The 26,765-nt window shown below is 42.6% G+C and overlaps 1 protein-coding gene across 1 annotated transcript in view; it reads right to left on the reverse strand.

Annotated features, from left to right (window-relative positions):
• ULK4 (unc-51 like kinase 4) overlaps positions 1-16,777 on the reverse strand; it is a 511,681-nt gene extending 494,904 nt beyond the window's left edge. Inside the window, exons 1-9 of the mRNA XM_075271240.1 lie at positions 16,702-16,777; positions 13,060-13,246; positions 10,742-10,841; positions 9,041-9,180; positions 6,574-6,736; positions 5,503-5,604; positions 4,762-4,839; positions 2,734-2,809; positions 1,904-1,993 (exon numbers count right to left, since the gene is read on the reverse strand). Of these exons, the coding sequence (XP_075127341.1) occupies positions 1,904-1,993; positions 2,734-2,809; positions 4,762-4,839; positions 5,503-5,604; positions 6,574-6,736; positions 9,041-9,180; positions 10,742-10,841; positions 13,060-13,197 (887 nt within the window). The 5' untranslated portion in view covers positions 13,198-13,246; positions 16,702-16,777. The remainder of the gene's footprint in view (positions 1-1,903; positions 1,994-2,733; positions 2,810-4,761; positions 4,840-5,502; positions 5,605-6,573; positions 6,737-9,040; positions 9,181-10,741; positions 10,842-13,059; positions 13,247-16,701) is intronic.
• Positions 16,778-26,765: the final 9,988 nt, after the last annotated feature.

The raw sequence follows: 26,765 nt of genomic DNA on the forward strand, positions 1-26,765 counted from the left end.
TCGCATCATGGATGTGCAGCCGACAAATCTGCGGCAACTGTGTGATGCCATCATGTCAATATGGAGCAAAATCTCTGAGGAATGCTTCCAGCACCTTGTTGAATCTATGCCACGAAGAATTGAGGCAGTTCTGAAGGCAAAAGGGGGTCCAACCCGTTACTAGCATGGTGTACCTAATAAAGTGGCCGGTGAGTGTATATAGTATGGGAGGAATAGAACTAAGTGATAGCATAGGGGAAAAGGACTTGGGCATAATAGTAGATCACAAATTCAACATGAGCCAACAGTGCGGTGCTGCTGCAAAAAAGGCTAATAAAATTCTGGGATGTATTAAGACAAGCATTGAATCTAGATCAAGAGAGGTCATTATTCCGCTGTACTCTTCCCTGGTCAGACCACACCTGGAATACTGTGTACAGTTCTGGGCGCCTCAATTCAAGAAAGACATCGATATATTGGAGCAAGTCCAGAGAAGAGCAACCAAAATGGTGGAAGGTCTGCAAACCATGTCCTATGAGGAGCGGCTAAAAGAATTGGGATTGTTTAGTTTGCAGAAGAGAAGGCTGAGGGGAGATTTAATAGCAGTCTACAAATATCTGAAAGGTAGTCACAGTGCAGAGGGATCTCCCCTATTCTCATTAGCACAAGGAAGTACAAGAAGCAATGGGATGAAACTAAAGGGAAAGAGATACAGATTAGACATTAGGAAAAACTTTCTGACAGTGAGGGTAGTGAGAGAGTGGAATAGGCTGCCACGGGAGGTGGTGGGCGCTCCATCAATGGAAATCTTCAAGCAGAATCTGGATAAACATATAGCTGGGATGATTTAGGAAAACCTGCACTCGCAGGGGGTTGGACCCGATGGCCCTTGAGGTCCCTTCCAACTCTACCAAAAAGAAAAGAAAAGAAAAAAGAAAAGGATGCAAATCCAGCCTTAATTCCATACACACACTTTTTTAACACCAGGGGGTGCTATTACAGGCAAATTATTGAAATTTCAGCAAGGAAGAATATATATATTTTAAAGGGAGTTTGTCACTAGAGTCACCTCCACCGGCCTGCACATTTGGTCGTGTGCATGAAGTCTAACACCCTCACTGCTCTAAAGAGCTCTTTAGCACGTGGACAAAAATAGCAATTTCTCAGCAACAGAAGCAAAGCTTGAGGACGTAAAAACAACCTTTCAGGTAACCCTAACAGTTCTATCTGCGGGACTTGATTAACATGCTACATTCTAGTGACAGACTCTTTTTAATAACAGTGATTTACAAAGTTACTCCAATTGGGAGCTATAGTATGCCTATTGTCCATCTCTGTGACGTTACATGATATAACCATAACTGGAGGCACTGCCTGTAACTAGGGTTTATTTTGGAAGTCGGGCTTAGATTTCAAGCTTCTCCAAAAACCCTGCAAGAACAAGCTAGAACATTTTCAGGGTAGGGCTGATGTTTGGAGAAACCGGGTATAATATAGTATTTGACAAGCCTATGTTGACTTCCATTATAACCATACAACAAGGTATCTGTTTATTTGCTGCGGTGTCTTGCTTTTACAGGAAAATAGCCAAAAAGAACTAAGGCCCAGTTCACATTTACGTTCAGGAAATCCGTTCCCCTCTCCGCATGAAAAGTGCAGAGAGAAAAGTCCTGCAAGCAGCACTTTTCTCTCTGCATTTTTGGTGCATAAACCACACAGACCCCATTATAGTTTATGGGGTCCGTGGGTTTCCTAAGGTAACCGCTTTTTTAGGTGGATTAGGTTTCCATTCGGGAGGTCCCCAAGCAGACCCATGTGTAGATGTGAACCAGGCCTAAAAGAAAAACAAAATATGCTACTGTATTAGAGCTTGGTAAAATATTTTGCTCAGCTGACCTTTCAGCAAACAATTATTGAACCATACCTTAGGGTACTGACATCTGGAACATCTCTATCACCACCAGAAAATGCATCTTTCCAGAAAGAGTGACTCAGTAATTCAGTCCAGGTACACCTGCGAGGCAACAAGACAGCTGCATTAGTAAATAATGTCAAGCATTAAGCACTTTTTACGGGTAAAAAGGCCTGAAAAACCTCTCTCTTCATGCCACTATGTATTTACTTTCTAGCTAATCTGCTGTTCACCATCTGTTACCAGGGAAGTCCCTCCCATAGATACCAATAAATAAGCAAGACAGCTTCCCAGTGAGCGAGTCTATTCCATCTTTACACATTGAATATAGAAGGGAGGGTCTGATTTTCCTCGCAGCCGCTATACACGTCCGCAAACAGCATTCTCTGTGCACTGGACTTAACAGTCTGCACATTACACAGATTACAATGTAAGAACAGTCTACTTAAGTGCACCATCATGCCTGTATGCATTTGGCCTATATTTGCAGTTCACTGTTCTGGATATCCTGCTTATGAGCTCTTGGCTTTTCTTAGCTATTTGTTATCTTACAGTTACTCCTGGCAGAATTACATGTAGATAAACCAGTAGTAGTAATGCATGAGGAGGGGGGGGGGGGGAGGGCGTGATAGAGACTACTCCTTATTGTACAACACTTACAACCTGAGAGAGAAACTTAAAATGTGCTGCAGCCATAATGGGAATATTAGCAGCAAAAAAAGGATAAGACACTATGAAAGAAGGCTTATACAGTAATAAAAACAGACAGCCCAGCAAGACCCTGCAGATATTTTAACTTGTTATGAAAACTGAGGTACCCTTTAAATAATATTTATACCTACCTTAATAGAGGGTCCTTCTGAAGTAAGCCACTAAGCAATGATTGGAACTCTGCAGATGGCTTGGTAGATGATGGTCCTGGTTAGGAATATTTAGAAGTAATAAGAAGCAGCACTTGTAAAACACAAGTAATTTCATGTAATACGGGACAGATTTAGATTGCTAGACAGATTGCTGTGAACACAATGTCTTGGAGGGGGCAGAAATAAGTTTTAATCATGGTTTATTGAAAATTAATGTTTTTAACCTCCAGATGTAAACAATAAGGCTTCCATGCACTGAAAACCAGTAAAGATCTTGAAAATGGTGAGGAATTAAAACAAAAAAGGGGGAGATTAAACCAAGGGAGACCGAAGTTCAGTTTAGTCATATATGCTGTGCACAATTATTGTGTGCCTTAGACATTGTTTATTCCACACAACATGGGATGTGTCATAGTGGGGAATAAAGTGGCTTAATGTACCCTAAAATGAGCCCAGCAAGCCAATCAATATGTGGTGTAAGACCTGGTTCACATCTGTGTTCATTACTCCTTTCGGGGATTCTGTGCGTTCGGTATTCTGTTCAGGGATAAAGAAATACCGAACGTATTAAAAAGCAGTTAGCAAAGAAACCACACAGACCCCATAGACTATAGTGGGGTCCATGTGTTTTCCGCACGAATCATGCGGAGAGAAAAGTGCTTCAAGAAGTACTTTTCTCTCTGCATGATTTGTGTGGACACCGAGCAGAAACCACATGGACTTCAATATCGTCTGTGGGGTCCGAGAGGCTTCTTTGCTAACCGCTTTTTAATGTATTCGGTATTTCTTTCAGGGGGTCCCCAAACGGACTCCCCTAATGGAATACCGAACGCAGATGTGAACCAGGCCTAAGGTTAGACAAAAGTATCTAAAGATACATAAATTGTATCATTCAGCAAGAGAGACATTCTAAAATCTACTAATGTACTAATGTTGTTTAAAGGGGTATTCCCATATCAAGACTTTTCCTACATACATTGCTTTAGGAATTCTGCTTCATTTGCCAGCTATTTGAGATTATTCCTCATATCTATATAAGACTGAGGCCCCATGTTGCAGAAATGCAGCTTTTTTTGTTGCAGTTTTTTGAGCCAAAGTCAAGAATGGCTACAAAAGGAAGGGGAAATATATAGGAAGTTCTTATACTTCAACTTTCTGCTCCATAAATTCCCAGCTTTGGATAAAAAAAAAAACGCAGCAAAATCTGCAACAAAAAAAGCTGCATTTCCGCAATGTGGGGCCTTAGCCTAACACAGATCAGGAGGATGAGTCACTGCTCTTGGGGAGGTGGGGGGGTTGTGTTCGGAGTTCTCTTGCTGTTATCAAGAGCTCTGCAGGACAATCAAGTCAGCTAATTAAAGTTTGCTAATAAAGACTTGAACAGTGTCTGATATCTCTCTATGTAACCACAAAGATAATATAAAGTTTTCTGCAAGTCCATTCTCTTCCCTGCAGCATGTAAGTTTACTTTTCTCTATAAACCTGTGTACTGTAATATACATTGCCAATACATATTATTAGATCTGCATTTACATTAAATATCTGGTAATGATAATATATAATCTCTTGTGGTAAAGGCAATGTCTTTATCTACTGAGGTAGTTAATAGTGTCCGGTTTATGAAATAGTCAAAACCCACCCACCAGCTTGTGGAAGAATAATGTAGAGCGAGATAGGAAGACCCCATTAATAGGCACTGAGCCATTGCAGAACATTACTGAAGATTTACAGCAGTCAATAATAACCACACTGATAAAGACTCTACAAGGTTGAAAGATATATTCAATAACATGTTGGAAACAACAAATAATGAAAAAAGAAAGTTTTAAAAATATGGAAACCACCCAAACTACACAAAGAGGAAACTTGTCTTCAAAGTGTTCACAGCAAAAGTTTCCACATGATAGCACCTTGCCCATTACATTCTGGTACTGATAATGCTGCAATGTTCTTTTCTGAAGTTTTTCAGATGAAAAGTAGGAAAAGAACCCAAAGAAAATAATGTACCTTGTGGTGGACTAAAATCCTCATTAACAATTTTCTCTACCAGTTCAGAGAAGCTTTCAGAGAAAAACGGCGGTCGCCCTGCAAAGTGAATGAAGGATATTAAAACATTTAAAAAAAACCATAACAGCATTTACTTTAAAAACCCCATTAATTTGCAGTTGTAATTTCATAGTTGAGGCAGTGACAAAAGCTGCCAATAAACTTTAGTTTGACAAAGATACATTGGGGAAGATTTATGAAGATCTGCATTCTCACTGCTGGCCCTCATATCTTCAGCACTAGTGGAGGAGGTGACTGATTTAAGAATCTAGTGGAACTGGTGCCCCCACCCCCATTTATGAAAGTGATAAGGGCAGTGTACAAATGCCTTAACAAAAATCTCAAAAGTTGAGTTTAAAAAGTCGCAAACCGTAGGTTTATGACTTTTTTATGCCATGACAGTAGCATACAACAATAATAAATGCTCCTCATTGTGTATGCAAACCAACAGTAACCCAATATCTGCTATAAAGAGTGATTATGTTTATTCAGCCAAAAAGGATCTAGCTGTGACATATACTCTGCTTCCTGTAAATGTTAATAAAAGTGAGAATTTACTTTTCCCCTCGTCCTTCATCAGGAATCTGTGCTTCTATAGTAGAAAGCACATCAGTCATTTGGCATAAATGGTTTTCCAAAAATTAGCAACAACTGCAACCGGCTGAAATAGAGAAGTCCAACATAATGTATGGTGCAACTTACCAGTGAACATTTCATATAAGATACATCCTAAAGACCAAAGGTCGCTTGATATGGAGAAATCCGCTCCTTTGATTATTTCTGGCGCAGCATAAACTGGAGACCCTACAATAACATATTTGTTATATACTGCATACCTTTCAGTAGGATATACAGATAACTGGGCAAATAAATACAACTGAGCTCCTTGGGAGTCACCTATCATGTTTCCCTGAAAATAAGACAGTGTCTTATATTAAATTGTCGTCCTAGATATAGGACCTGTCTTATTTTCGGGGGACGTCTTATGACAACCGGCAGTCATGCCGACATTTCCTTAGCGAAGTGCCGGCATGACTGCCGGTTGTAGGTAGTGTAGGGGAAGGGGAGAGAAGGTATCCTACTTACCTTGCCCATCTTCGCAGCAGCGCTGGGCGGGGCTTAGCAAGGTTTCCGGCAGTCACGCCAGAGAGCCTCACTTCACTGGCTGCCTTTTCTGTATGCCGCATGCTGCCTCTGGGATGAGCTGGGAGAGCCGACTGCCCACAGCATATGCACAATGGGCATCTCCCAGCTCATCCTACAGCAGCAGGAACAATGGATACAACAGCAGAGGCAGCAGCCGCCTTTCCTGTGCACACGGAGCACATTGCACAGTGTTCAGCCAGCTGCAATGGTTTTTGATCATGCCTTATTTTCAGGGGGTGCCTTATATTAGGCAATTCAAGAACCACCCCCCCCCCATGCCTTACGTCCGGGGGGTGTCCTGCTATTGGGGAAACACGATATGTTGTAAAGTGCTTTAGTTCTTTCAGTGGTTTGTAATTGTGCTGAGGCAGGTCTTTCGGAAATATTTAGTAAGTGACAGACAGACCAGGATTTTCTTTTTTTGTCGTTTTGCTTTATTTTCTGTACACTGGCAATCTTATCAATAAAGCCTTATCAAGACTTATCTTAGACCTATCTGGTACTATTTGGCCTGTTTTTGATGAGCCAGACACGTCTTTTAACCCCAACAATGGTGGTCTAGAGTGGAATCTCATAATAATTATATAAATCTTTAAAAAAAATTAAATACCCTTTATTTTTAATCACCTTTAATGCGGTTCCTCAGGTTTCGTCTTGGTGTTAATTCCCCAGTATCTCCTGAATTTTCCTCTGATCCAACCATTGCAAAGAACTCTTCAAGGTTTTCACCTTCGGCTTTAGAGAAGCTGAAGTTTGTTAGCTTTAAGGTTCCAGGTCCATCCAGGAGAATCTTCCAAAAAATAACAAACAAAAAAAATGTTACTATTACTATTTCTCTGATAATATGTTCAAAAATCTAGCTACAGTATTTAAAAAAGACAGGAGATATAGAAACGTTGTCAAGTGAAGAATGAAACATCCCTATGGACGTTATCGTATATATATCTGAACAGCTTTGAAACACATAATACAGTTAGGAACAATTTTCCACTGTGTTACAGTCATATCCAGCAATATCTCACCCTGCCAAACCACAGCCAATAAGTTATCAAATCCAGTACAACGCAAAAGAAGAATAGTGTCTGTTGCTAAAAATCAGATCTTCAGAGACCTTATAGGGTACCATGGGGAACTATACCATTTTTGTTTTTGCACCAGTTTTGCTAAATCTCCCTCAGTTTTCACAAGATGGGATTCCCTGTATACTTGAGAATATTGGAATACTAAATATGAAACCCATGTATTGAGGCATTAAAAGTAGGACTCTTAAAAGCCAGTGTATGTAACTAAGAGAAACGTAAAAGAAGTTGGCTTCAGTATGATATCCTATAAATCTGACACCATTGGCAAACTCTGCCATATAGCAATTGATCAAAAATAAGATGCCCATAGTATTCCATCAGCCCTCGCAGAACCTCAGTAGGTCTCTGTACTGTCTGTAATTTTATTTTTCTCACAGACTGCAGCACACAGAGCACATAGACAGTGACCTCACAGCACCATGTGCATGAAGTACAAGTATATTTCTAACCAGAGGAAATAGTGTAAGAATACCTTATTAAAAAGCACTTGTGAAAATCATAACCAAGAGGTCAGCAACCCCTGGCACATAGTTTTCTAGCGCAGCAGCCTAGCAGTTTCATTCGGACCAAACATGTCCGAAACGAAAAGCTGCTAATATACTCTGGGGTCTCTCTAGACACCAGAGAATAATAAGTGGAAGCCCAGGAGAGGTGACCAAACATAAAAAATGTTACTCACCTTCCCTGGACTCCATGCGTCATGGCACTAATGTAACCACTGAGACCATTCAGCGGTCGCTGACGGCAGGTAGAAGCGCCAAAGAGAACAGAGAGCCGCACCAGAGTTCAGGGAAGGTGTGCAACATAATATTATGTTTAATCACTTCTCTTGGGGATCCACTTATTATACTGTGGGGTCTGAAGAGATATTATATTGTGTGGAGTAGCCGCTATAGGACATTATTCTGTAGGACAGTGTGTTTTTGTGCAATAAAATACAGGCAGTTTTCCAATAAAAATACATGTATTTTTGTGCAAAAAGGCATCATGTGAATGCAGCTTTACATTGAAGTGAAAGTTCCAATGGCCTAGGACTGGATGCAGCTATAGTGTGTCACCTTCCTAAGGGTGCTGCCACACGGTGCTCCTGGACACATACATTTACCAATAATTGAGGGCTACACATGTACTTTCATTGCTTCTTATGGGAAAGTACACGTTCATCCTAAGAAATAGCAGTAAAAGCATCTGGTGGCAGCACTTCTTGGTTATGGCTTGTGCTATATGACCTTAGTATAGGGGTCATGAGCCTTACAATTATTGACCGGTACTCCAAGTACCTCATCTTTGATATCTTAATTTAAATCGACCATCTATACAAAAAACAGGTTGCGTTGCGGACTCTTGATGGGGTTTGTTGGGTGTCCGTTGTTTTTCCCAGAAATGATAAAAAGCAAAACACAAAAAAATGGTGCATGCTGTATTATTTTTCCAGCAAATATGATGAAATCTGAGGCCGGATGTGAACAGAGCCCAAATGATTTCCCCACTTTCAGAAAATGAAGATTTTACATGTGGTCTTCTTAATGACCTTACTGTGCAGTAAACAAAGACCCGCTGGGATAATGTGGATGTCCGTTCCCAAGCACAGTGCCAGTATTATAAAGGAACATATTCCAGCTGTTGTGCTGCTGAATAAATGCCATCAATGTAATAGCTAGATTCATCTTTAGTCATCTAACATTTGCATACTTGGAGCACTTTCATAATACTGTAATATCTCAGTCATAACCAGAGGAAAGCCTGTGTCTACTGGTGAACAGCAGTGTCTAGGTTAAAAATACATGAAAGAGTACCAATCCAGTTCTGGATATACATGAGTTGAAATAACATCATGTGACCGAGACATGTTAGTGACGCTATATCCTAGCATGTATGTTGATGCAAAAAAAATGCTTGTAGGAAATCAGCTTGATTCTACCCAAAAAGGTGAAGTCACATTAGATGGCACATTGTACAGTTCAAGACGTAGCATTCAGTTATATGCCAGGTATACAAAACACTGGCCTTACCTTTCGAGGGGTCAGATCACAGAAAAGTATTCCAAGTTCATGGATATAATGGAGTCCAGAAATTATATCAATAGCAAATTCTCGGATGGTGTCTTCAGGCAAATGCTCATCCTGACCAATGACCGTTTCAAGAGAACCACCTGTAATGTAACTCTATACTATTAATATACAGGGTAACTCATTGCAAAAATAGCATAACAAAACATTGGCTCAGCAACAAACTGGGAAAGCTCCCCTAGTGAATGCTTACACCTGTGCTTCTTTGGCCCTTTAGCTTTTCTTCCTTGGACATTTTGAGAACATTGTGGGGTCTGCAGAAAAAGTGGAACCCACGCAGGCTGAAACTGCCAACAGTATTCTGTTTACAGAGCCCTATGAGGACTTAATGTTTGCGAATGATAAATTATACAAATTATACTTTGTAATGGTACCATTTACTTTTCCATACAATGTACTGGGAAGCTTGAAAAAAGTTTTGAATGAGGTGGAACTGGGGAAAAACTGCTTTAGGGTGAGTTCACACTGAGTATACGCCAGCTTATTCTGAATGTAAAACACGTTCAGAATCAGCGGCGTATAAAGCAGTTCCCATTCATTTCTATCTGAGCCGGCATATGAGTGCTATCCATAGAAATGAATGGGCTGCTTTTTTCACTACGAGCACTCCCATTGAAGTGAATGGGAAGTGCTCGCGTGTACGGCTCGGACTGAGCAGAGCTAGCCGTACACGCAGGCACTTTCCATTCACTTCAATGGGACTGCTCGCAGTGAAAAAAGCAGCCCATTCATTTCTATGGGGAGCGCTCGTATGCCGGCTCCCATAGAAATGAATGGGAACTGCTTTATACACCGCTGATTCTGAACGTGTTTTACGTTCAGCATAAGCTGGCGTATACTCAGTGTGAACTCACCCTTAATCTGACTTTCTTAAAGGTTTTGTTTTTGCAACATATACTTTGTAGCTGAAATGACGTTACCTGTATTCTATGGATTGGTACGATTCCAGAGATACCAAATGTATATAGTTTTTTTTGTTTGGTTGTTTTCTTTTTTTCATTTTTTACGTTTTAAAAAATTTCCTTAGAGTTTACATATATTAACACCAGTAGCGGTTTTATATTTCCATGTACTTGGATGCATAAGGCGCCATTTTTGAAGGGTCAGATTTACTGTACTACTATATAGTACAATGCTTAGCCATCTTATCCATTTGTCCCATCTACAAATTACATATACACAACATACTCCTGTGTGGGGATATGCCCCAAGTTGGTAATGCCCAGTTGCCAAATTATTTTAAAAATTGTACAAGGTACAATGGTTATTAGAATATATGATTATATAAGAAAACTCTGCTTTCATTGACCCCCTCAAAATAAATAAATAAATAAATAAATAACATTTTGCTTTTAATCTACAGTAAATACTTGAACAGAAATCGATCAAGAGATGACGCTCTGCCATCCGTTCTGCCCCTCCCCAGGCACTTTAAATCTAATATCATTATTTCCCTTTGAGTTCACATGAGTTGATTCTGGGAACGGCACCAAATGAGACAAAAGAATTATGACAAAAGAAATACAATATTAATAGCCCAGGCATCAGCTATTCCAGATATCAAGTACAACAAAATTACATTGTAACGATCGTGTTGATAGTTAGTAAATGGCCGTAGGATCAGAGCATTCAACTTGCTCTTACCTGTACACAGCTCCACAACAAGCCACAGATGGTTACTAGTCTCATACCACTCATAAAACGTCACCACATTCTTGTGTTTGATATGATGGGTCAAGCGGACCTAAAAATAAAGATAAATAATAATAAAAATATTCATGCAATTATATTGACATAATTTACAGCAAACTATCCTTTATTCAATATTCCCAAATGTATCTAAATTTGTGAAATCAGAATAGATACAAATAAAACCAAATTAGAAGACAAAGTGAACAAATGGACAAAAAAGGAGTTGGAGCTCACAATGTACCACTATAGGCTGTAAGGACACATTACTAGGTACCTATTACACAAACGAAAGATAAAGCTGTATGCATGAAGATGTATAGGGATAGGTTCACATGGAGGAAGCTGATTTTGAGGCAGATTGTGACACAATTTTTTAAGCAGAAGTGGATCTGAAAGAAAATATATATATAGGAAGAACTTATATTTTTCTTCCTGCTCGATCCATTGCTGGAGGATATGGCTCGAAAAACTGGATCACAATGTGGATGTCCACGAATTTCAAATGTTTTTAATGCATTTTGGTGGTCCTATAATTTTGTAAAAATTTTTCAAATGGGTACTTCAGTAACAAATAATTCACACGATATGTAATGACTTGCTGATCAGTGGGGTTTGACTTCTGGGACTGCCGTCAATCATGAAAACTTGGGGTATTTTGCACCCCAGTATGAATGAAGAAGCAGGTTGGAAATGCATGTCACCACTTCATTCATTTCAATGGGAACTTCTGAAGAATAAAATATTCCCAGCTAAAGGGATGATATTGAGCAAGGATTTTGGCTACCTGTTGGCAAATCTGATCTGCCCCTGTTGCATATTCAGGCTGATTTGCACATCCATAAAAGATTATAATTTCTGCATTCCTTTATCAGTTGTGGCCACAAAGTCCCATGGGGCATGTGTCTGGGTCAACACAGTTATTGGTTTGGGGGGAAATGTGTGCCTGACAGAATCCAGTTAATATTTCACTATAGACTTGAATGTAACATCTGGCCACAAGAAAAAAACCTGAAAATAATGACATGAATATATCCTAGAAAAACTGTGTTTTTTTGTGTGAAACGTAACCAGATAGAAATGTCAGGTTACTGAAGTTACTGCAAAACGTGGCAAGTAGAAATTTCAATGATTACAGGCGTGGTCTGATGAGACTCGGCCAAGACGAAGTGTCTAATCAGAGGGAAAAAAAGTACTTTCCCAGTCGCCCTATAAAAATGCTCCTAGAGGCTGCTTTGGGTAGTGTACCTCTTAGTAAGAGATTGTTGACTACTAAGCATACTTCTATGATGTACTTGAAAACATTTTACCCAGTAGACAAACATTGAAAGAGGGTGTATTATTGGTCTGAGAAAATCAGGCCATTATGACCCATCATGACCTCCTGTTAGGAGGGGTTTGGAGCAGCAGTTACATGTCACGCACACAGAGAACAGGATCGGGCCGGCCCAGACAGACCACCAGAAGAAAGGATTATTTGATCAGCTGGTAAGTAAGTAAAACACCAAGCGTTTACTTGCCAACCATAAAGCCTCAAGTAGCACCTTTATTACACCCCCTACCCACGTCTCTGCCCAAACCTTTTTTCACAGCACCAATTCTGTGTCCTGCTGTTGACAGGTAGCCACCATCACCTTCATTTGCAATGATGTCGTAAACAAGAATCTTGAACTGCTATGGACTGGAAGCATGTCACCTTCTTTAACAAATTCTATTTGGGATCCAAACATGGTCGGGATCAAAAACAGCGAGGGCTTCAGTAATGTCTTTACTATAAAACAACACGCTGTCCCAACTACTGGTGTGATGATTTTGGGAGCCATCATACAGGACAATCCGGCATACTAATAGGGATACACAGCACACTAACAGCTCAGTGATATGTGCAGAACTTCCAGTGGCCACAAGTATTGCATCCCATGGTGGGTCTGGAATTTTTCATTTTCAGTTTGGACCTTCACTCAGGTTAGTGGGCTTAAGTTCTGATTTGCAGGACTTTTCTGTGTTTCGATTGAAGAAAAGAAAGTAGAGGCCGGCATTAAGATACCAACAGGAACGATTGGGTTGATGAGGTAAGTACCTTTTCTATTTTCAACCTATTTTGAGACTGTATGAAAATTCTCTTTTAAAGTTGAACCATTCCTATAATCTATAATGTGCCCATACTCATGGAGCCTCTGATAATGAGCAATGTCCCAGTTGCTGAAACCAGTACTTTATCCAGTTCCTATCATCTTACATGAGTTATGGCATCGCTACACACATACACTTACCCAGTTTGTGATCTCTGCCCTTTTACTTTTGTCTATGCAAAGAATTGCTACAAAGTTGATAGTGCCCTTTCTTCTTCCTTTGTATACAATAGACTTGCTTCCCTTTCCAACTTCTTCATAAAGGATGTAGTTTTCCATGTTTTAACACTGAACATAGAACCTGAAAAATATTAACCCAAATATTAACCTCAAACAATTGTAACTAGAAGAAGACATAACAGATACTGATGCTAGGAGAGACCAACCTGGCCTACAAAGTAGTTTCACATACTTTACATAGGCACGCCAATATTACTCGAGGAAAGATTTACTCCTTACCTCAACTTCCAGTCTCTCTAAGGGAGTGTTCACACTACCGTCGGTGTCCGACAGGTAGTGTCCGCTGCTAATGTCCGTTCAAAATCTTGCACGGACATTAGCAGCGGACACTAGCTGTGTCCGTGACATTTTTCATTGATTTAAATGGACATCGGGTGCGTTCTTTTGCACTCCGTGCCTGTCCTTAACTGTCCGTTCCCAAAGATGTCCGACTTTGCAAGCGGACAGCAAAAACCTACATGTCGGGTTTTGCTGTCCGCTTGAAAAGTCGGACATCTTTGTGAACGGACAGTTAAGGACAGGCACAGACTGTAAAAGAACGCACCCGATGTCCATTTAAATGAATGAAACATGTCACGGACACAGCTAGTGTCCGCTGGTAATGTCCGTGCAAGATTTTGAACGGACATTAGCAGCGGACACTACCTGTCGGACAGTAGTGTGAACGCTTCCTTACCTGGTCCAGATCAAGTACCATCACTACAGCTCAGCTCCTACCGACTTCAATGGGAGGTGAGATGCAGAGATGGCAGTCGGCCGCTATACAAAGGACAGAGATTTATGGTTTTGGCCTGGTATAGTGTATAAGATGGGTCCCGAAATCAGCTCCGTACAGCTGATTGGTCAAGGGGCCAGCTTTAGACCCTCACTGATCAGGTATTTATGGCTTATCCTGAGGGTAGACCATAAATAGCTTAAGCTGAATAACGCCTTTATTTAATAACCTGAGCTGCTTCACTTCCAACCCAGCCAGTGTCTGCATGGGAAAGAATGGAGAAATAAGCAGACATCAGTTGTAGGTGAATATTGCACACAGCAGGAGCTTTTTTACCTCAAGCAATAAAGAGGTTGTCCAGGATAAAAAATATTTTTTAAATTATGCTGGCGAAGGTAAAAAAACAAAAAACAAAACATAGTCAACTGTCTCCAGATGTTCTTATGCCTTCCAGCACAGTCTGGTCCTACCACTCTGCTGTCTTCTCTCACTGGCTGTAATGTCCTGTGTCCCTTAGCTTAGGCTTCATTGGCCTCAGCGGCCTAAGGAAAGGACACGGTAGTAGCTTCAGGTAGTCCTTCGCTGAGGCCGCAGATTGATCTCAGCAATCACGAGTGGCAGAAATTCCGCTAGAAGAAAACAGCGGAGCTGCAGAACTGGACCATGCGGGGAGGAACTGGAACACCAGAAACAAGTGAGTATGTGTATTTTTGTTTTATACACCCTGCTTGAAATTTTAAATTAATAAAATGATCCTAAACAACCCCTTTAAGTGTACACATTGTGAAACAGCTGAGATTATGTGCAAAACTTGGGTGTAGTCATTTAAGAATGCAAAAAATCGGTGAACAAGATCCAGCTCCACTCCAAGGTCTTTTCAAATAAAACTTAGCATTTATTGATGCACTGAATAAAATCCAATCAAAATTGAAGAAACATAAGCACCATTATGGTGTTTCCATTGTTACAGAAGACGCAACTGACGCGTTTCGAGGATTGTTCCTCTTAGTCGTAGCCTACGACTAAGAGGAACAATCCTCGAAACGCGTCAGTTGCGTCTTCTGTAACAATGGAAACACCATAATGGTGCTTATGTTTCTTCAATTTTGATTGGATTTTATTCAGTGCATCAATAAATGCTAAGTTTTATTTGAAAAGACCTTGGAGTGGAGCTGGATCTTGTTCACCGATTTTTTGCATTTGTGTCCCAAGCCGATGGGGCGTATCCGGGCTTCCTCCAATTTCTAATACTGAAACGGCATCACCGTGGATAGACTTCTCAAGTTATTTGAAGGTCAAGTAAGTGGGCTGTGTTTTCCCCTTTCCTTTTCCCTATTTTTTGGTAGTCATTTAAGGGCACAATGGTGGTCTATGTAAACCGCTAGCATTCTTTTTTCTGCTAGAGGAAAAAAGAAACGACCTTCCCTTTCTTCAAGCGGATTCCGCGGCTGAATCAGCCGCGGTGTCCACGTCGCAGCAGCACCCTCCGGACTAGGCCCATTCATTTGAGCCTAATCCGGAGCGAAAACCCATGACGGGATGTCATGCACTGCACCAGCATCCCGTTGAGGCAGCCACGACGGAATATGCACGTGCGAGTATTTGTGTGTGAACTAAACCTAAGGAGAACTGTCTTTCAGGAACCAGGTATCCTCCATTATCAAATGTTCATACTTCCACCTCAGATACACTGGAAAAATCTACACCTTATTCCAACACAAGACCTCTCCACACTGGTCCATGCCTTCATAATCTTATATAATTGCATGTATGCAGCAGACATGTGTATGAACAATTATCTGGGTGCCCGTTCAAAAATGGGGCTGAATTCAAAATTTTTAGAAATGTAGAACAGAACAGCACTCCAAAGTTGTGGTGAAATGGAGAATAACTTTTAAAGGGATCCTATCATACAAATGCTTTTTTTTCTGAGTAACACGTCGGAATAGCCTTAAGAAAGGCTACTCATCTCCTACCTTTCGTTGTCTTTTCCATACTGCCGTTCGCCTTAAATCCAGATTTTTGTCGGTATGCAAATGAGTTCTCTCACAGCACTGGGGGCGTCCCCAATGCTGCGAGAGAAATCTTTACAGCGCCATTTCCATCTTTGTCAGCAACGTCCTCTTCATCCTCTTTTTCCGGCGCAGGTTTCAGACTTCTAGGCCTCGGGCAGAGCAGACTGCACATCCCCACAGGCCACAAGAAAATGGCTGCTTACACAGTATTGGCGAACAGCGGCGCAGAGAAGACAATGAAAGGTAGGAGAAGAATAGCCTTTCTTACGGCTATTCCGAAGTGTTACTCAGTAAAAGAAAGCATTTGTATGATAGGATGCCTTTAAAGTTTACTTGATGACAAATCCATTAGCAACTCAGCCTGCTCTCCCTGACTACTAAAGGAACTTCTGCCGCCCCATAATCCTCGCGGACCTCTCAGATCTGCAGCACAAATAAACTATCCACCTTACACGATCTGTAGCCACATCTGCTGCCATGCCGCCCCCAATATCTAGTACAAATTAGCCGGATTGATCAGAGATATCTCATCCTTGGACAAGATTAAACCAAGACTCACTATGCATCTCTTCAATCTGGTATTTGAGGACAAGTAATACAGACACACATACATATACATTGTATAGTGCAATACACTGTTTAGTTAACCACCAGGCTGTGATCTGAGTCTATTGTGAGAAAAGCACATTACATGTGTGTGTTGTTGTTGTTGTTAGGAGCATCTAAGTCTCTTGTGAACTTAAAGATGTAGTTATGTACTAGAAGAAAGCCAGAGCTATGGAGAAGGAGCGAGAACTGACCTGAGCACTAGACTCCTTGTTCACCTGACGTCACGTATTTATGGCGAGCGCCCACCTAGCCCATGCTTCTACCTGCAGCAGCTCGGAGACCAACCGTCCTCAGACTGAGCTATTACATCCGGGAAGGGGTGTAATAGATCAGTCAGAAGGGGTGACAAGAAGAACACCATTCTTCCTTTTCGTTATTTCCATTCAGATATCTCTATCTAGTCCATATAAGTGGCGCAGTGGCATTCTTCAACTTAATTAGAGTACCCAAACAAAACAATATCATTTCCATCCAGTATGTACACATTGGTTTAGTCCGTTACCTTAGCAACGTAATGCATAAGCCTGGACGCCTGGCAGATGTTCCATTCTAGTGTGTAGAAGGACCTGTGGTGACGTCACGCCCATGTGACCAGTCGGAGGAGGCGGTGCTGTGCAGTAGATGTAAAATGTAAGCGCAGTCAGTTATAGTAGTTGTGCTGTGTGCACAGGGCTGTATTATTGTACTTTACTGTGTAACTAGAAGCAAAGAATACAATTGTCTATGTAATGTGCATGCAGCAGAGCTCAGTGTGTTTAATATTCATGCAAAATATTTGTACGGTACAGTATATATTGTGCAAAGTTCACACTAGCGTTTGGGTTTCCGTTCTTCACGTACTGCTTGGGGTTACCTGCAGACCCCATAGAGTATAATGGGGTCCCCAAGGTCTCTGCCCGAAATCGGCAATTAGAAAAGTCCCGCAAGGCAGAATAGAATGGAATCCCCGAACGGTCACTCAATGCTAGTGTGAACACAGACTAAGGCCTCGTTCACATCAGTGTTTGTATTCTGTCTGGGGGAGTCCACAAGAGGACTCCCCCCAACAGAATACCGAACGCAACTGCAATCGGTGTGCCAGAGAAAGCACACGGATCCCATAGACTATAATGTGAGCGAAGGGTAAGTGGGAAATGCTTGCACCAAAGCTGAGTGGAAAGACTGGTCATCCAGATTTACTAAGGCCCGGTTCACATTGCGTTCGGGTTTCTGTTCAGGAATCTGCTTGGGGATCCCCTGAACGCAAACTTATCCGCATTAAAAAAAAGCAGTTACCTAAGGAAACCTGTGGACCCAATAGACTATAATGGAATCCATGGGGGTTTCCGCTTAGTTTCTGCATGAAATACGCGGAGAGAAAAGTGCTCCTTGCAGGAGTTTTGTCTCCCCATTTTTCATGTGGAGAGGGGAACGGAATGGCCCAAACGCAGAAGTGAACTGGGCCTTAACCTGCTGCGTCTCGGAAGTGGCCAAAAATGTACTTCAACTTGCTGCGTTTTGGTGCACTATGAGACATCTCAGCAACTATTATTATACGGCCTCATTCACATCAGCGTTTGTATTCCGTCCAGGGGAGTCCACATGAGGACCCCCCCCCCCCCCCAAACGGAATACCAAACGCAACTGCAAGCGGTGTGCCAGTGAAAGCACACAGACCCAGTAGACTATAATGGGATCCGTGTGCTTGCCACCAGATTTCCGCAGGGATCATGCAGACAGGAAAGTTGTTCACAATCTACTTTCCTGTCCGTATAACACTGGGTTCACACCAGCGTTTGGGTCTCCGTATCAGGTTTCTGTCTTCTGCCGGCAGAAGACGGAAACCTGTCAGACATGGTCCGGCCGTTAGCGCCCGTGAGTGTTTTATGCTCTCCGCGGCGAAACCGTTTTTTTTTAAACTGGACACAAAGTCCTGCAAGTCTGACTCTGTCTGGTTAAAAAAAAACTATTTAGTCTCGGAGAGCATAAAACGGTCACCAGCGCTCACGGCCAGACACTTTTCAAACCCATTCTAGTGAATGGGTTTGAAACATGACTGCAGGTTTCCATCTCCTGTCCAGTTTCGTGCAGGAAACGGAAACCTGCAGAACGGAGACCCCAGGCGCAGATGTGAACGAGCCCTGATTTGTGCAGGCAGCACACGGCAAGCACACGGACCCCATTATAGTCTATGGGGTTCATGTGTTTTCTCTGTACACCGCTTGCAGTTCCGATCGGTATTCCGTTTGGGGGGTCCCCATGCGGACTCCCAGAACGGAATACCGAACACAGATGTGAACCAAGGATAACTCATGCTAGAAAAATGTGTGCAAGCAGAAGAGCATGCACAAAGGGGTTCACTACAAAAAAGTTCAACGCCCAAGGGTGGTCCAGGTGGGTAGAAAATAATTTAAAAAAAATTAAAAGTCTTTTCTGGACACAATATAGCACATTTAGATGCAATGTTTCTGAGGAGCTACAAGAAGAGTGTAGCTCAGCTGTGCTAGGCCGTTCCTGTAGCTCCAATTCACCTCTATGGGAGGCATGGGAACAATAATCCTTGGGTGGCCCAGTTTTAATATTACCCCCAGTGGCGTAACTACCACCATAGCAGCAGAGGCAGCTGCCACAGTGCCCGGGACAGCAGGGGCCCGGTGACAGCTGCTACCGCTGCTATCATTATTCTCGGAGGTCTTTTCGGACTCCCGAGTATAATGATCGGGGCCCCCTGTTGGTGGAATACTTCCACCAACAGGGGGCCCTGAAGTTGTAGCAACGGCTGACATACAGAGCTGCAGGTCTGGCTCCTCTCAGCGTTTCAGGACGCTCCCCCTCTCTCCCCTCCCTTTCTCTGCCTGTCCTCTACCCACCAATGAGACGGCTGAGGAGAGCCCAGGAGGCGGGGCTTATCCCTGCCGAGCTCCTGCTGTCCTGCACTCAAGAGGAGAAGAAGAAGCTGCTCCAGGAAAATGAAACTAAAGAAAGAAAACAGGTACACAGGTACATACTGGGGTTACTATACTTATTAATATCAGGCATTTGGGGTGATTACTTTTGTTTTAGTAACTCCATGTGCCTCATATTAATAGCAGTTAACCCTATCATGTCCCTCACATTAACCCCTGTGTGCCTCACCATAAGAGTTACTGATATGTGAGACATATGGGGTAATAATAATGAAGATACTTTATTATTACCTCCATGTCTCTCACATATCAGTAACTCTTATGTGAGGTACACAAGGGTTAATGTGAGGGTCATGATGGGGTTAACTGCTATTAATATGAGGCACATGGAGTTACTAAATTGTAATGCACATGACCAGATTTTTGATCCACAATTGTCCTGGTATAGCGGTCAGCGGGTGACATGACAGTATTTAGTCCTGTAGGGACCACTATTGGGTATAATACGGTGTGCAGGGGCCTCTAAGGGACATAATACTGTGTGCAGGGTCCACTATGGGGCATAATACTGTGTGCAGGGGCCTCTAAGGGTCAGTTCACACGTGAACTGCCCGCGCGGGTTTTGACACCGAGAGAGTTTTGCTGAAGCAATGTATTTAGGAAAAGTCTTACATTCACATTAACAAGCAGTATAGATAGGACCCTTGTGACGGGACAACCCCTTTAAAGGATACATGTCCTAGAGATGGAACCCGCCTCTGTTAGGTATTTATCATGGGAATACCCTTTTAATATTAATGCTACAAATTGATGTGAGGTCGCAATGGTTTGGTTATAGAGAGTGTAAGGGCTAGTTCACACGTGAGTATAAGGGGAGGTTTTTGACAGCGGATTTCGCGTCCAAAACCTCCCCTTATAATGGTGGTCTATGGAGACCGCCGGGCTTCTGTTCTCCGCTAGCGGCGAGCTGCTGCTAGCGGAGAAAAGAAAGGACATGTCCTTTCTTCAGGCGAAAGCCGCGCTGTCTCAGTCGCGCGGCTTCCGCCCCCCGCAGCTCCCTCCTATGTCGGCTCATTCATTTGAGCCGACAGCAGAGGGTTAAGCCGCGACAGCGATGGTCGCGGCGGGCGGGTTTTGACAAGAGAGAGACGCGGCTCGCCGCGTCTCTCTCTGTGTCAAAACCCGCGCGGGCAGTTCACGTGTGAACTAGCCCTAAAGGTAGTTGCACCCAGGCGCTGGTGTCTGAGATGGCCAAATGCCTAAAGCTACCCGCCTCATTGTTACATCAGAGGTGTATGGATCTTAAGTCCCTCATTATGAATTCAAGCCTTTGTGTTGTGATAGAGGGGGTGATGGAGGGCACTAGTGGTAGATTACTATATGCTCTTTAGGTTTTGCCTGTATCCTTGGGAACTGACCTCTAATATATCGTTATATTGCTTGTATACTACTAGTGTATACTACTGCTTGTATACTATTGTATGGTTAGTTGTTAGAAAGATAATGCGTTGCAGAGTGATGAGAGGGCATGTGGATGTAGACTAGGTGTGGAAAGCTGTCTTGACTTGTCCAGTCCTGCATCTGGCTAACACTGAGGGGGCATATCACAAGCTGTGTGAGATTTGTGATCCCCCCCCCACTGTGATGCTGTATGATCTGAGCAGTGTAGGTGCTGAACTGAACCCCATCAAGTGGAGATTGTGGGTAAGAGTTGGAATCCAACTCAGGAGGTCCCTGTGGACAATGGCGGTGACTTCTGTGATATGTAGGGATGGGCAGAACATGGTCTTTTGGTGCCTGTTGGGCACTGTGCTATAAGTGGTGGTTTTGCTTGTACTATAGAGCACTCGTGCTACATGCATGGTGGCCACGCTTCCGTCCGGAGCGTATTCCTATGCTAGCCCACATCTCTGTGACATCACCATGAGTGGTATGGGGTTTAGCAGGGGCCGGAGATCATGTGCTGTTTGCTCCTGCACGTTACAGGAATCCTCGATTTCTTTTTCAGGGAGCTTCAAGAGTTGGTATTTTAGGTCTTATCCAAACCAGATATCCAATTGAGGACTTCACTTTAGTACTTCCGCTGCTTAGATTATACAGCATCGTGGCGGGAGCGTAGTGGCACTGACCAACATCCGATACCAATCACCAGAAAACTCTCCGGTCTAAAGGTAGCTGCTCGAGCTTGGTTTGCTGCATCCTGCAGTCTTAGCTTTGCAGCAGATTGTCAGTGTTGTGTGGGAGGATGATGGTGTGCTAAGAGATATTCTTTGTTTGCAATGGTGGTAAAATTCTCATTCCAAATGTATGCAGTGGAGCGTTTGTGTCGGTCGGTTGTCATATTTTATAGCTTTACAATTTTTCTGTAAAATGACATGAACATACTGTCTGTTCTAGGCTTGTGCTTGCTTCAGGATTGGAGAACATGTGACATGGACACCTGGCTGGAAATTCATCTCGTATCAACTAGAAAGATGTTTTGGTTCTATGAAATGTTTCAGAGTTGTCTTTTGCGGTAAAGGGTTTCTCATGAACATCTCTAGATACAAATTCTGCATAGAACAAGATTCTTGAATCATCTTGGTGGTCAGTCTGTTTTTTGATTTGCAATGAAAACAAGGACTTTTAATGGTCTGGGACTTGTCAAACCCAGCAGTGACCTCTTCACATCAGCCAGGGACATGGCACAGGGAGATAACCCGGCCACAATGAGTAAATCATGGCTTGTAATATGCTGTATAAATTGTACATTCACGTTTCTTGTATTTGCTCAAATGTCTCCAGAAAAATAAAGTAATATTTCCCATTGTGATGGTTGTGTTCACATGAAGAGCTTTATTCTACTATGGCTTACAAAGGTGGAATTTCTTCTCCTCTTTGCAGGTCTGCAAACTGCCAGCAATACTACGAGCCAGGATTTTATAGGCCCTGCAAAAGGACCCTTGTCAGTCATGTGCAAGCTCCACTCCTAAATGTGACTGGTCACAACAGCCTTATGCATGGTAGAAGCTGTACAGGACTGAGCTAAGGGGATGGGAAGGGTGCTGTAGTAGAGCTGTGTAAGGTGGGGAAGAATAAGAAAGTAGCAGAGCTGTGTGGAATATACAGTGTGTATATATAATATAGTATCCAGCTGAAAATCAGAACTCTGTCACAGTTGGCAAATACAATAGTGAGGGTCCCATTTGGCAACCACTCTCCTAGAATATTACAGGGTCTTCCTATTTCTGCTGGGTCACTTACCAGTTGGAGTTCATATGATGTTGGCAGAGGATGATGCCATCTGCTTCCAGCTCCATACACTGCCCCAACAGCTGCGATGTTACTTCACCATATTTTACAGTCCCCCACATTGTGGAAAAAACTAAGGAGCGTGTTAATTTTACCAGCAGAAATAGTTGTCTTCCCCTAACAATGGCAAACTTTTTGCCACAAAGGTCTGGTTCACAATGACTTTAGTGTCTACTCACATTGCTCTAGTCATGACTGTAGTTAATGTTGTAGTCAAAGCAACCTCACAACATAACCATGGCCTTTTTTCTACGTCCATTCATTTTCTGGACTACTCTCAACCAATAAAAGTCTGAAGGGTCAATATTTATTCGGCTTTCCCTGAACCTGAGCTGTCCTTTCTTGAACATTTGCCACCTGTCTCAGGCCTTTGGACTACTCCCTGTACTGGGGCCACTCTGAGAGGTAACGACCTGCTAGTATCTCCATAGTGGAGTCTAGGAAAATAAGGATGGTTTTTTATCTACAAATGATGGGCCATGTTGTACAATTTTTAATTAGGGGGACCCCCAAAACATAAACAAATATGGCTGTATTGGGTATCTGTTTATGGCAAGGAGGTGCTTTTCTATAGTTTGCCTAGCAGAGAAGGTAGGTTCACCCCTGTATACATGCACATGCCCAGGATGTCAGGAGTAAAAGCTGTTACGCTAAAAAGGCTACATATTGAGGCTATTGACACAGGTATGTTATGATGGGGGTGGTGCTCCTGACCTGGGATAGCCCGTTTAAACTTGTTGAAGAATGAAGGTGGGCGTGCTGTGCCTGGCAAGCGGGACCCTCAGATCTAGGGTGAAAATACTGTTTAGTGCTTTTCCTACACTATGTCCCCTCTTGTATGTGTTCTAAAAAGAATCTTTGACACAGTTGTACCTAATACAGCTTCCAAATAATGATTCTATCCCCCCACCCCCAAACCTGGGTCCCATCTGTGCCGCTGCAGAACAAAAATACAAAACTGGATCTTACCTGAAATTTTGCTTTCTTTGAACTTAATGAAAAAACTCATCCAAAAAACACAGGTGGGCCAGTCTTTAACCGGTTAAGGACCGCTGGCCGTAAATTTACGGCCAGCAGTCCTGGTCTCTAAGACCAGCCGATAGTAAATTTACGGCCGGTCTTCAGAGACTCACTAGGCAGGGGGTGGGGCGGGGGGAGGGCAGGGGGGGCACCCTCTCAACAACGTTCAGTCGGACTCAGTTCCGACTGAATGTTTTAACCCTTTCGATCGTGCCATGAAACATCACGGCGCGATCGAAAGGGATCCGCTGCAGATTGAAGGTGATCGGCACCCCCCGCGGCGAGATCGGGGGGTGCCGATGTCAGTAGAAGGTAGTCTGGGGTCTGGCCAGTGACCCCAGACTACCGGAGCCCCACATACCTGGTGATCCTGCCAGGCGGTGGAGGAAGTGAGCGATGTGTCTCACTTCCTCTGCAGCTTACAGGACACGAGCAGGCTCATGTCCTGCTCGTGTCCTGCAAGCTACTATACAGAATCAGTTGATGCTTTCATCAAAGCATCAACTGATTCAAGTGTCCTAAATGGACACATGAAAAAGTAAAAAAAAAAAAAAGTTAAAAAAAAATAAAGTGTATGAAAAAAGTAATAAAGTTATAAAGCCCAAAAATCCCTTTTTCTCTATACAAAATGAATTATATAAAAAAAGTACTAAAAATTAATAAAAACAATGCATATTTGGTATCGACGCGTCCGTAACAACCTGTACAATAAAAGTGAAATAATATTTAATGTATACGGTGTACATCTGAAAAAAAAAAACGGAAAAAACCCGCCGGAAGTAATGATTTTTCACCATATCACCTTACAAAATATGCTATAAAAAGTGATCAAAAAATCATATGCACCCCACAATAGTACCAATAAAAAGCGCAGGTTGTCCCGCAAAAAATAAGCCCTCAACCAACACTGTCAACCGAAAAATAAAAATGTTACGCCTCTCAGAAGATGGCGATGCAAAAATCACTGATTTATGTCCCCAAATGTGTTTTTGTTCTGCAGAATTAGTATCGCATAAAAAAATACTATAAATGAGGTATCGCCGTAACCGTACCGACCCGCAGAATAAAGGCTACATGTTACTTATACTGTACGCTGCATGGCGCAAAATTTAAAGGGTACAACTCAATGCCAGGATTGATTTTTTTTTTTTTTTTTTTTTTTTTAAATCCAGCAAGAAAGAGTTAATAAAATGTATTCAGTATGTTGTAGGCACCCAAAAATGGTGTCATTACAAAATACATCACATCCCGCAAACAACAAGCCCTTATATGGCCGCGTCACCAAAAGAATAAAGAAAATATAGCATCTAGCAATGTGAAGACAAAATCACGCAAAATCGCCAAATCATTAGAATACAACTGGCGGCGTCAGGAAGGGAATATATAAGCGGTGTGAGCGAATATCAGTGGACACCCCAGATTTACAGCTTATGAGGGAACAGACACCAGAAGTGACCCCCAAAGTGACCCCCAGAGTGACTCCCCCAATCATAGGAGCTACTGGGACATAGTAGGGAATTTGGTGTCTGCAATGTTCTCCGCACCGCTTATATATTCCCTCTTCGCCATCCGCTGTGCAGTCACGTCTGGGATACTAATACTCACTACACCCCCTGATAAATTCTTTGAGGGGTGCAGTTTTCAAAATGGGGTCACTCCTTTGGGGAATCCACTTTTCTGATACCTTACAGGCTCTACAAACATGACATCTGAATCTGTACTCCAAAAGCCTCATCGCGCTCCTTCCCTTCTGCGCCCTGCTGTGCGCCCAAACTGCAGTTTATGACACATGTTTGACACATGTATGACACTGGTGTACCCGGGATAACGGACGTAATGTCATATGTGGGAATAAACTGATATTAGGGCACAGCCGGACACAGAAGGGAAGAAGGGTTATTGGGTTTTTGGAGCCCAGACGGTTTGGTTTTTGGATGCCATGACACCTTTGCAGAGCTGAAACGCCAGTAAAGTGGAATCCCCTGATATGTGACCTTATTTTGGAAACTACACCCCTGAAGGATTTATCCAGGGGTACAGAGAGCATTTTTAGCCCCCAAATTTTGCTATAACTTATTATCCATAAATGAATACGCAGATGATTGTGAGAACTGAAAATGACCATTTTTCCAGGAATCCGTCATTTCAGTGCGTAATATGTTGTGCCCGCCTTGTATCAGAGATGAACGCTCTGAAAGCTGTTGTACCCGGGATACCCGCTTACCAGTTTTTGGAGTGTCTCTGCTGACATAAGTCGGGCACAACATATCGGGTACTGAAATGGCGAATCTCTGGAAATTTTTCATTTTTAACTTCTCATTATCAGTTGCGATTTCATTTCTGGAAACTAAATAAATGCAACACTCAAGGGTTAAAAATTCTCGCTACGCCATTTGATAAATCCCATCAGTGGGCTAGTGTCCAAAATAGGGTGACATGTCTGCAGATTCCACTTTATTGACAATTCAGGGGCTTTGCAAAAGTGACGTCCAAAAACCAAACTGTGCACCAAAAACCAAAATAGCGCTCCTTCCCTTCTGCGCCCTGCTGTGTGCCCAAACTACAGTTTATGCAACATGTATGACACTGGTGTACCCGGGATAACGTACGTAATGTCATATGTGGGTATAAACTGATATTAGGGCACATGTATGACACTGGTGTACCCGGGATAACGTACGTAATGTCATAAGTGGTTATAAACTGATATTAGGGCACAGACGGACACAGAAGGGTTATTGGGTTTTTTGGAGCACAGATGGTTTGGTTTTTGGATGCCATGACACTTTTGCAGAGACCCTAAACTTGCCCCTACAAAATGGGGTTTACAGTTACCTCCAGGTCTCTCCAATAGGAACATGGCCCCCAGAAAGTCCCTCTAAATCTGTACCCCAAAAGCTAAAAAGCGCAGTGCTCCTTCCCTTCTGAGCCCTGCTGTGTGCCCAAGCAGCAGTTTACACCCACATATATCATTTTTTGCCCCTCGGGATGGCCCCTTAATAGTTTTAGGAGTGCAGGTCTCTGACAACACAAAGTGGGTGCAACGTATTGGGCACCGAAATGGCATATTTC

The sequence above is a fragment of the Leptodactylus fuscus genome, chromosome 4 (assembly GCF_031893055.1).
Source record: "Leptodactylus fuscus isolate aLepFus1 chromosome 4, aLepFus1.hap2, whole genome shotgun sequence".
NCBI lineage: Eukaryota > Metazoa > Chordata > Amphibia > Anura > Leptodactylidae > Leptodactylus > Leptodactylus fuscus.